The sequence below is a fragment of the Pteropus alecto genome, unplaced genomic scaffold, assembly GCF_000325575.1.
Source record: "Pteropus alecto unplaced genomic scaffold, ASM32557v1 scaffold276, whole genome shotgun sequence".
Classification (NCBI taxonomy): Eukaryota; Metazoa; Chordata; class Mammalia; order Chiroptera; family Pteropodidae; genus Pteropus; species Pteropus alecto.
In genome coordinates, this window is record NW_006438074.1 from 2,422,434 (window position 1) to 2,434,714 (window position 12,281).

Consider the following 12,281-nt stretch of genomic DNA (forward strand, 5'->3'; position numbering starts at 1 on the left):
CACAACACACACACACTTTAAAACCAATCATGAACCACAGCATTTCTAACAGAGAAAATAAACTTTGCTGCCCTCTCCTGCTAAAACAATGAAATACTAAAATACCAAGATTTATGAAGCTAAAGCAAAATCCTCAAACCAAAAGCAATGGCATTTCATTCTCATATACCTCAATCAAAAATCAGACAACAACCAGAAAAATGTATTGGTAATATTTATATTTGAAAGTTCCCCATTGATACATGAGGTTTGGATTACAACTTATTTACAATAAGTGATTTCTAAAAAAGTAAAGAAAAGAGAAGAAAGAAAGGGAGCGAGGGAAGGAGGGAGGGAGGGAAGGAGGGAGGAAGGGAAGAAAAAGGAAACCTATATTCATAGACATCATAATATGGGATGTTTATTTCCAAGAGAGATACTACTGCTGCTATCGTGCATAAGAAGCAGCACAAATGAACATTCCACTAGATCAAATTTTGCTCAACTTTCTCTCATGATGCACAATTCTTTTAGATTTTCAAAATTAAATAGTGAGAAATATAAAATGCCTTGCCAATATACCTACTACAAAACTCCTTTGTGGCTCATTCCTTAACTCCACTCAGAGAAGCAGCTGAGCCAGAATATAAAAATAAAAATATTGATGTGCAAATAAAATATCACGGATTGTGTCTGGTGCCACCTTTTTGCTGTAGGTGACTGTCACTTTGTGATAACATTGGTATTAGCATCAAGAGAGAGACTTCTCATTTCTTGGGCCAGGTCAGTGCATCCAATTAAAGGGAAAAAGCAAAACAGAGGGAGAAAAAAAAGTTCTGAACAGTTAAAAATGCCAGTAACATCCATACATCTTCCCTTTCCCACCACCCCCCCCAACCCCACAAAAAAATAAAAAAGCTTTTAAAGCTCTAAATATACTTTTTTTTCTTTCCATAGTGTGATTGAGCCTAGGGCTACACATTTAAGTATAGCAGGTGCAATTACAAGCAATTCCTGGCTCTGCACCCTGGACGTCCCACGCATAGGAGGAGGTACAAAATAAATTAAACCCTTCCATTTAGGCAAGCAAGCCCAAGATGAAGGACCATAACCCTGCTTGTGAGTATCCAGCGGCATTGAGGGTATTATTTATTTCTTACTTTTTTAATTTTTATTTTATTTTATTAAAAAAGTCGGATGTCAGGGAGAGCAAAATATAATAAAATTTAAAAGGACAAAAACTAAACACTGAAGGAAAACAACCGGGGACACTTGCACGATGAGAAAAAGGAATGCATGCTTGATTCAAAGGATGAGATGGGTCAATTCATTCACATGGTTTTTCTAGGCCCACAGCCTAAGGCCTCAGCATCGCTCTAAACCACAGGGTTTTTGTTTTTTCTTCCAAAGATACTCTTAATCCTACCCCTGAAACCAATATGGTAGGGATAAGTTTGGAGTAATCATCACTCACTAACTACAATATTTGCTATTTAAAAAATAGATTTATATATAATTCTGGAAATTATGAAGCAAACAAAATATAACACAAAGATGCATTTGTCACAATGAACTCAAGTTGCAGCAACAGCAGAAATGTGGGGAAAAAAAACAAAGAGAGGGCTGCTGCAAATGCAGCAAGTACATCCTTAAATGTGTCACATAGTGCAACAGTCAGATTACCTCAGTTACTCTGCGTCACCGGACACAACATGACAAATGTCACATTGTCACTTTCAATTACAAAAGAAAAGACAGTGTTTCTTCTCAGAAGTTGCCCTATAAATTTTAGACATGTGTCTATAATTGCTTCTTTAAATATGTCTAAAATTTGGCTTTATTCTTCTCGGTTTGGAATGATCAAATACAAAATTGACATCAAGGATATCTGTGGAATTCTCACCTTAACTCTGAGGACAGGGCAAGGTGCAAAAAAGGAGCCTGGTCTTTCTCATTTCAAATGACTGTATTTTATTCTAATGGGCAGAGATATTTCACAAACCTATGATTTTTAATGCCTTCTATCTAAAAAGATGAATTAATGGCAAACAAAAGTTTTTACTGTCAAAACTAAATGTAATGCAGAGTCAAACTAACGGGCTAAAATCAGAGATAATTTGCTACAAATTTATTTTTTATCTTTAGTATTTGAAATTGCACCTTTGCTCCAGCACTTTTAAAAGAAGTTGTTTCATCTTTGGCAGCCTCTGCCAATTTTACATTGAATCCCCAAGAATGTTGTTATAAAAAAAAAAAATCTATGAATTCCATTAAACCATGTTGTGTTTGGTGTTGCATATGACTCTTTTACTGTTGTTTCTTTTTCAGAATTAACAATGCCAACTTTTGTTTCTGTTTTATGGTTATTGAGATGACAATATCCATAATTAGTTGAATTTTACATACAAACTGTGACCTGATAATCCTGAAACACTTAATAGGGGAAAATGGTCAGCAGCTCTTTTTTCCTTTTTCTTGGAAACCATAACAACTGCATATTCTACTTTATATTTAAATGAAAGGAAGAAAATATACAAGCCCATGTTGGTATTATATTTCTACTAAGAGCAACAACAGTTCATATGTTCATGTTTGCTATCACGATTCAACACATGAACACAGAGTCAGCTCTATACCATGAATACTGCTGGAAGTGATGGTTTAGGATTATCAACTCACTGCTGCCATGTCCATACCAAGCAAAAGCATCCTGGAAATAAACCCCCAAACACATACCTTTCAGTACATAATAATGCAACAACATTAGGTAAGTACATACTGTACACAAGTTTTATCAGTACTTTTATCTCCCCAAGATGTAAGTCCTCTTTTAAATACAAAGCAGAGAGCCAATAAGATATATCTATGATATATATAGCCCTACATTTTGTTTTGTTTTGTTTTCTTAAACAATTTGGTCACGATGCACCTTTGATATAAAAGCATTTTTAAACTTTATTATTAATACTCAGGACATTAGGAATTTCCAGATTTTTTTCAGTAGCATTTGTAGAACCACTTTTGGTAACAAATACAGTAGTTAGGAATATGCATCCAATTCAGAATGCATAATGTTTATCCTGAATCCTTTCCGGCTAAAAACAGGGCTGGCGCTGTGATGAGATATAGAACGAGAATCTACAAAAAACACTGTAACATGTTTGTTTTTTTCCCAGAGGCTACATCCTCTTTTGCTGGAATACTTTATAAATACATATTAAAAAGTAAGGCAACAACTCCAAACAGTCCAAGCTGTTTGCTCAACTCTCTTCCCAGCTAGATTCGCACTCTTGGCGATCAATTTCATGGTTGTAATTGTGTTTAATGTCTCTCTGATTTCAAAATGGTCCGAAAGGATGTTTTCTGACATTTCTACAACATCTCTGGTATGTGTGTTCAGTGATGTACGCAACTAATACTGGTCAGGTACTGAAGCCTGTGATGTCCCAGTGCCTGTTTTCAAAGGATTCAAGACATTGACTTGGATTCACCATGAACTCATGCATGAATCCAAAATTCCCTTCCCTACTATGTTTATCACCTCTTCTCTTTTACTCCTAATTTTAAAACTAAAGGAGTACCAGGACTGCCTGGTTACTGGAAAGATGTTCGCACCAGTAAACAAAACTTTTATCAGGGACCTATATAATTCATGGCCCCATTCCATGTGGGCATTCAACGCATGAATGTGCAAAAGGAAAAGATGTCAAATTACAGTCAAGTTATCCAGAGGAGGATGTTATACAAACTTATATGGAAATGACAGTCTTTTTTTTTTTTCTTCCTTTACTATAAATACATTTAACAGCTTAGCAGAAAGACAAGCTAAATTTAAGATTGTTCACATTTGAAAATTGTTTCATACTCTCTGCTAATGATAAATAAGGAACTCCCAATAATGAAATTTTAACAGCAATTTCATCAACAGATCTCTGAAGACTGCTCTTTTTTTTTAAGAAGGTTAGAACAATGATTATGTTTGCAAAGTTCTGAGAAGTCCATCTACTGTCCAAACTTTGGATTGAAGTCCTTATTTTTTTTCTTTTACTTAGAGACAGGTATATACAGTGCTGTTGTAATAATGAAACAAATGTGAAATCTACTGTAAAGTTGCACAATACAGAAAACTGTTGCTCCATCTTCTACTACATAAATGTGTGACTCCACAGGTTAGTAATGTTGTTGTCATTATTTTTGTTAGGTTGGAATTATCCCATCACGTCTAAGACCTCTCTTCAACTCCAAATCCTCCAGTTTTTTCCATAATTCTTCACGTTCTTTTTCTTTCTTTTTCTCACTGGGGAAGAAACAGAATATAAGGTAAACAACAGAGAAGGTTTAAAGAAGTTATTCATCAATAACTGCTTCTTTGACATACTTCCCCAATGTATATTTTTAAAGGTCTTTGAAATCTGGCATTAAGTTTGTGGGTGTTTTTTTCTTTTTGGTTTTTCTCTCTTGCTCTTTTTTTTCTTTCTCTGACACTTACATAGACACAAAGTAGCATTAATGGTCATAGTAGGAGATGACAAGAATATTTTAAGATTTTTCCTTAATGCTCTTTATACTCAATTAGAAAATTAACTTCAAAATTACTGAGAAATGAAAATAGGGATCATTTATATGTATCTGTTATCCTAAAACCAAGGGCACGTGAGTGATTTTTACTTGGGGTCTAATTTTTTCTTTGTCCCCAAATAGTTTCTCAAAAGGGTTGCTAGAAACAACACTGATAAAGAAAATATTATGAATCTATTTTTCCTATACCGTGTATATTTAAACTATTTAGCAGTATTTTGTCCATACAAGTATTAATAATCATAATTTATTTTATATATACAACCAAATTAAATATTCTTTCTTTTGTGATTGGTTTTAATGATCTGGACAGACTTTTTTGATATCATTATGTATTAAATTTTTAATGTTCCTAGTCTTCAAATTTAGTTTAGTGTTGATTTGGCTAGTGACTTCCAGACTTTTGGAGGAAATGGTAAAATTTACCAAAAATCTGGATGTCTAAAATAAGGTTAACAAATTTTATTTTGCCAAGGACATTTTTATAAAAGAAAGAATGTTAACTTTAACATCGACCAAGTTGGAAATACATAATCCAGGAATACATGACTATAATATAAATTAAATAAATTCACACTTATTAAAAGTAATTCACTGCACTATCCCTAGTTTTCTCATGTTGTGATGAACCAGCAAACCGCAGACCCAAATGACATTTGTGTATCCTGACAACAGGGGCTTCTGCCATCTCAGGCATGGGGGTACGGTCCTCGTGCTACTTCACTTAGCAAAGATCTAACTTCAGTCATAGTACAATATTTACTCCGGGATATCCACATAGTTTAAGTGAAATTTGTATATAATTCCAATGCCTCACATTTTTTTATATCATCACCCAGTTTTTAAAATTATATTGATATCTATAGTAACAGAAATTAACCTTCATTCTCCCACAAAAATCTCCACAAATAACCTATGTAATTTCATATTTTCATTCCACTAAAGTCTTGAGGGACTATTCAGTTATATAATATGGCAATTAATATTACCATTTCATAATTAATATTTTGGTAATTTAAGCCTTGTTTATTATTACTAGCTTCAGCTATCTAAAATATAACCTGCACAAAATGAATTTCAGTGACTTTAACTGCTTTTCAAACAATTACCTACTGGGTAATTTTGACCCTGAAAAATTATATAGCGTGATGGGGGCAAGATTAGATAATTCTCCAATCATTATGAACTCCAGATTCTTAACTGTAAAAGGAAGTGTTTGATAAATTATCACTTTTGTTTTTTCAGTACAATTTAAGGTCTAAATAAATGTTATAGAACACTGATTTGAGTACATTTAAATCAATTCTAGAGATCCTTCCAAGTTTCAGAGCATATGACCTTTTTATTTGGAGGAAAAATTGGTAAGCAAGGGCTTAGGAACCTTATTCAACTAAAAAGCAGTTTAAACATACGTTAGGTTCATATTGTCCTAATTTGTAGTTAAAATTAATGCCTAACATCATTAAAACACTCATCATCTTGTTACTGAAGCGTTTCATTCATATCTTTGATCAAGAGTTTTAAGGCATTCAATATGATTTGTCCTGTGGGGCTTTTCTTCCAGATGAACTTTATACTGAGTTGTCATACATCTTTATGCTGACAACTTTATCTTCAAAAATTCTAAATATTTCTGATAGTGAGTGTCACCTCCATTCTTTCCCACTTTTCTCTCTGCCTGTAGGTGGGAATTTAAAAACTTAACCACATTATCAAGCTAGGTATACTGTCAAATTCTCTCCCAATTTCAATTTTACATAACACTAATGTTGGCTGGCATATGTATCTAACAGTGTCAGTTACTTATTCCACCCACCATTTTCAGATGTGTAATACTTAAAAATTTTATTTGAACTGAAACAGTTACTAACATCTTGCCATCCAGAAGTGAAATCCTCCATTCAGTTCTTCTGATAGTACCAAATAAATCTCTTTATTTCCTTTTCCTATTTCCCAATCTATGGAGAAATCAATGCTTCCATCTATTCAATAAAACTTTCTACTGCTCACTGGACAAAATATTACCCTTCCTTTAAAAAAAAAATTCCTTCTTTCATTAAGAAAGTACAATCACTGTAAGTTACAGATCATCAGAATCAACTTCACAGTGTCAATTCCTGGTCCCTTTGGTTAATTCTTATCTTTTTCAAGAGGTTAGTCTAGTTTAAATAATCTTTATTATTGAAGTTCAATAAATATGAATTTAATTCAATCAAGCTCAATATTTTAGAGATAAGGTCTTTAATATTCTTAATGGGATTCTATAGATTTAATCCTTACTCAAGTAGGATAATAATGAGCTTTTAGTTATAAGAAAAGAAAGAACATTTTGTACAACACACTCTTTAATGATATACATCACAGTATAAAAACGTGTATTTTATCTCCTTTATTTAAACAACATTCTAAAAACATTTTAAGTTTGAGACAAGAGTTATTATTAATTCAGTGACTTGCAACAATTATAAATATAGTAAATTCGAAGTTCTTTAAATTGCAAGTGTGACACAAGGTATCCCATAATTGATATTTATTCCAGCATTGTATAAAAAAAAATCTACAGTTAAACACTTGCATTATTTGATAATTAAGTTGCTTTTCAATATACCACATCCTGAAAATTTTAAAAAATGACTGTGATAGTCTTTGTACTCTGCCACCAAACCTTTCCCCTCATTGTTCTCTTTATCAGTAAAATGCAAGTAACACAACCGAAATCAAGCAAAGCAAAGAAGCAAAGGGTCCACAGATAGCTTTGCTCAAGAGGTTCAGCAAGGTCCTGGGCATGAACACTCACAACCTCTGGGATCCTCTAAGGATCCCAAAGCTAGCATTTGCTTCTGGGTGATCAAAGCCAAACCAGAGGTCCAACTACTAACGAACTTTCAAGACTTTCCTCAGTCCCTCCAAGTACACCAATGCCATCTGAATATGTGTGTCCCTCCAAAATTCATATGATGAAATTCTAACCCCCAAAGGTAATGGTAGGAACCTGAAAGAGGATCTTTATCCAAAAGTTCTGGAGGCTGGCACCATGTCTTGGACTTCTGGCCTCCAGAACTGCGAGCAATAAATTTTGTTGAGTATAAGTCCCCATAAAATACCCATATGAGGTATTTTTGTTATAGCAACCCAAATGGACCAAGACAACTTCTTTTGGAAAGTTGGACATATTGAACAAGAAATAACAAAATTAAAGAATCTTGTAAAATGAAATCAAGAAAGGCTTTATTAAATCAAAAACATTTATTGTTAAGAGTTCAACTGGTTATTGCTCCCTTTTGGTCTTAAACATTTCAAGGTTTGTATAATACTAGACTCTTCACCTCCACGTTCTTTTCACTGCACTTTAAATTGTAATGCATTTGTTGGGTTCTAGAATAGAAAGTAAGTTCTGGGCCAAAGAGCTAAACAAAATGGTGCTTCATTCCTCCTGCTGCTGGAGTGAAATATAAGATCAGCCCAATTCTAGTTCAAATAAGTTCAGAATGGGAGTGAATCCAGATGGCAAACTACCTGATGGTTCCCTTAAGCGGGCTTGAAATACCAGCTATGTGCCAGACTGTTAACCCTGAGGCAGAAGAGAAACATTATTGAAGGGAAGGAAGAAAGCAGTCTTTTTCAAAATGATACTTTGTTGCCCAGTGGCGCACTAATAAAGACAGCTAATGAGCATGCAAAAACGAATAGATAAATAAAATTGTGCTGCTTATGATTTTGGGTACAATTAGGCAATTTCAGCAAAGAGCCAAGAAAGAATTCAATAGTTTTATGCACAGCTGACATAAAAAGCTTTAAAAAGTTACCGCTGACGATCTGACTTGTATGTGGCTGTCAGCTCATCAAACATGGCGCTGTTCATCTCCATAAACGCCTTCAACACATTGTAGACTAACGCCACGATAGCCCTGGGAAGCACACAGAAAAGAGGACGTGCTGGTTAGTCTTACACAATGGGATGCTGCATGAAGAAAGCAAAAGTACAATCTTTAAATGAGCTACACGTACACACTATCTCCATCCCTTTTTATTTGAAACAACTAGAAATGACCTACAGTTCATCTTCACATTGAGAGTTACATTCTTTACTGTTCAAGGCAAGACATCTTTCTGAGGAACTGGCAGGATTAGAAAAAGAAAAATCTAATTTTGCCCTTCTAATTATTGGTACCCAGAATAGACTTGCCTGTGGGCACTTGTTAACTTCATTTACTAAAAAGGCAAGTATAAAAATAAAGCAACTTCACCCTAAAAAAGGAGCACCTATGGTAGGATTAACCTGAGAGACCTGAATTTGCACAGAATTTTATTTTTAAAGTGATAATACACATAATTCAACAAAATCAAAAGCTGTTCCATGGAGACAATATATATATATAATTCATATTCAAAGATAAGATACTAAAGCCCTGAGAGTTGGGCAGTTTCATATGAACTTTGTGTCTAATTACGATTTGCATCAGTCCATTCATGCCTGCTTAGTCCCCTTACCGATGCAATATATATGCTGGTAAGGTAACTGGCAAACTACTAGTGATGGCTGTTATTAGCTGTAGAACACTATACAGCTAAATAGCCAAAATGGTGGTCCATACTCATCAAGTGGAAGAATAAGCTCCTGGGCAATGTGAAGGCTGTCCCATGATGGGCTTGATATCTTCAGACTGGAGTCTAAATAGCATTATCCTTTGCAAAAATATACAAAAGTACTTCCATTTTGCAATGACATGCTCCCAATACCTCTGAAAAGGCACGGGTAAATGTTAGGCCGTATGTTAAATAAACCATGGGTTTGATATTTCCAAAGCATTTATAAGAAAGTGTACTTGCTGTGATGCTGCTTCCTCTGTGTGGCCATTATTAAAAGGAAAACTTGAGCTGCCTTCTGCTGAGGGGAACGACCTTCTCAAACCCAATGGGCAGTGCTGGAGAAGGGCCAAATGCAGTATACTGAGAGGTTATAGACACTGGCTAAAACTACTCTCTAGGTTGTCAAGAGACCATGCGCATAAGGAGACTTAAATGTTTACCAGCTCTTATTTTTACGTGCTAATAAAATTCGTCAAAAATGAAAAATGGGATATTTTACAGTTGTATGCAAAACTTTTAAAGATGAATATATTGTGAATGTACTGAATTATATCTGCTAGTTTTTAACTTTTCTTTCTATTCCACAGAGAAATATGTAAAGCTATCCAAAGACAGAATGCTTTAGAAGGACTAGATGTTAAAGTTCTCTTTGGAAAGTTTAAACTCTTTCTCTAGAAAACATGTATAATGACTGAGTTGGTTTTCAAAAAATGGATCTTGCTAAAATGCAAATCAATTCGGGCCACTTTCCTCCTTACAACTCTTTAGTGTTTCCTTATCGTTCATCTGGTGAAGGCTCATGTGGGCCCTACTCTTTTTTCAAACCTTATCTTCCAGCAACCTCCCCAAAACACCTTGCGCTTTAACCCTCCTAAACTCAAAAGTCTCAGAATTTGATAGGTACTTTTTACATTTTTGTGCCTTTTTATGAATAGACCCACAGAAAGGGCTTCTCCCATCCCGTCCGGCTACCAAATTTCTTTAAGATTCAATTAGTGCATTGCCACCAATGTCCACAAACCTCTGCTCTCACTCCAGAACATCCCCAAAATATCCCTGCCACATTCCCAGACAGGTCAGGAAGCCCTCAAGTAAAGAGATAGGTTAACACAATACACTTAAAACCCTGTTTTATAAAGTACCTCTTTACTTGTGGTCTTCCCATCCAGTCAGTGAATATTTAAAAGGTAGAGACTTTATCTTTTCATGTATCTGTCTTCAGCGACAAGCATAGCATCTAGCACATAGCAAGTACTCAAGACATTTCGATAAAAAGAGAAGGAGGGAGGGAAAGAAGGCCAAAGGAAGAGAGCAAGAGAGGGAAGGAGGAAGAGGAGGGAAGGAGGAAAAGAGAGAAGGAGGGAAGGAGGGAAGGAAGGAAGGAGGGAAGGAGGGAAGAAGGGAAGGAAGGAAGGAATGAAGGTGGGAGAGAGGGAGGAAGAGAGAGAGGGAGAAAGAAAACTGTGTAAACCTACGGGTTCCAATGTTCTTTTGAAATCCTATAAAGACTGGAAAACATGATGGGAAGGATGACATTAGAGTTTTCTTCTATCAAACTCATGATGTATTCATTATTCCAATAATAGAGTGCCCTTTCTGCCACCTTTGCAAAAAGAAAAAGAAAATGTTAAGAGAGAAAAAAGACATAGGTAAAACAAAATTATAAATCTCCAAACAAAAGTGTTTTAAGACTATTTTTATATCACTCAATCAAATGTAAAATTAAATATTAATCACACTTTACATTTTTGTGGATTTAAAATCTTTTAGAAAGTTCCAAAGTGGTTCATCGATTTGGGGAAGGAAAATAAATTTCCCTACCTACTTCTACTCTCCTTTAATACTGCCAATTTCGTCTGATTCCACATTTTCCCTGTATAGCTCCCAAGCCCAGACACCTTTACCCTACTTCTATATGCCACACTTTTTTCCCATCTCTTTAACCCTCTTCCTGGCTCACCTCTTTCATCCATACAGTTCAGATCAATCGCAGGGCCCAGTACACGGCTGGCATTCGGTCAACAGCTGCTGAGAAAAACTCAGCTGTCCATCTCTGCAGAGCAGTAACCTTTGCTAAGCACCTCCTACGGCAGGCCCTGCGCTTGCACTGCAGGTAGAATGTTCCATCCTCACCATCACCCGAGGAGTAGGTACTACTGTGCTTATTATACAGGTGTGGACACTGGGGTTCAGAGAGATTGGTAACCTGGCCAAGGCCACATTGCTAGTAAATGTTTTAAAAGCTAGGACTTGAGTCTAGTGCCCAGATTCTTTCCAGAGTTCATTTCTGTCTCCCTTCCTTTGAACTGGGTAAGCCAGGAGAAAGTCACTCATTTTCTAGACTCAGGGAAACTGGCTGTACATATGCTTGCTTGCTATCTATCTCAGATCCCTTTTCTCTGACTACCACACTATCAACTGACTCTATGAATTCAAAGAAACACCTCAAAAAATAATCTAAAAAAAATCTAAAAAGTAATCTAAAATAACAGTAATCAAAATAAGCCAAAATCTCAAAAAAAATAGTCTAAAATCTCTAAAAAGGAGTTATGTGGGTACGGGAGGAAAAGAGTGGCAGCTTTCATTTATACAGATTAAGAAATTATGTTTTAATTTAATAAATTAAATTTAAACTTAATTTTAATAAAATGGTACAAGATGTACCCACCAATAGCCTCTGAGAAATTAGAACCTTTCCATTTACATTATTCAACTTGGTTCAAAAAATATCCTGGGACTCATGAGGCACTAGACCCTGAGAGTACAAAGAAAACAATCATTATCAAATGTTTACTACATGCAGGCACTGTACTCACTGTTTCACACACATATTATTTAAAACTGACAAAGTAAGTGCCATTATTTCTATTTTGCAAATGAGGAAACTGAAGCTCAAGGTCACATTGCTAGCAAGTGGCAGATTCCAAAGTTCTTGCTCTTATCCTCTTTACTCCGTTATCCCTACAAAGCTCATATGCAGGTGGGGACGGGAGGACTCTCCAAGCCCATCCCATGTAAACTGTGCTGAATGCCGTATCAGATATAGAAATAAAGTGCCAAAGGAAAGGACAGAAAAAACCACTTAGATGACTTGGGGAAGAGGAGGACTGGCAGGGTTATAACATGGAAGATAG

General features: G+C 35.4%; 1 protein-coding gene across 4 annotated transcripts in view; it reads right to left on the reverse strand.

Annotated features, from left to right (window-relative positions):
* Positions 1–203: 203 nt before the first annotated feature.
* The window catches only part of PPP2R5E (protein phosphatase 2 regulatory subunit B'epsilon), a 131,458-nt gene continuing 119,380 nt past the window's right edge, over positions 204–12,281 (reverse strand). For 3 of the 4 annotated variants that reach the window (XR_001517199.2, XM_015591945.2, XM_006915110.3), the window contains 3 exons: positions 10,623–10,750; positions 8,364–8,465; positions 204–4,276 (listed from right to left, as the gene is read on the reverse strand). Coding sequence is in view for 3 of the 4 variants with exons in the window: in XM_015591945.2 (XP_015447431.1) it covers positions 4,177–4,276; positions 8,364–8,465; positions 10,623–10,750 (330 nt within the window). In the remaining variant the exon portion in view is untranslated. The remainder of the gene's footprint in view (positions 4,277–8,363; positions 8,466–10,622; positions 10,751–12,281) is intronic. The other variant, XM_015591946.2, reaches the window with a different exon arrangement.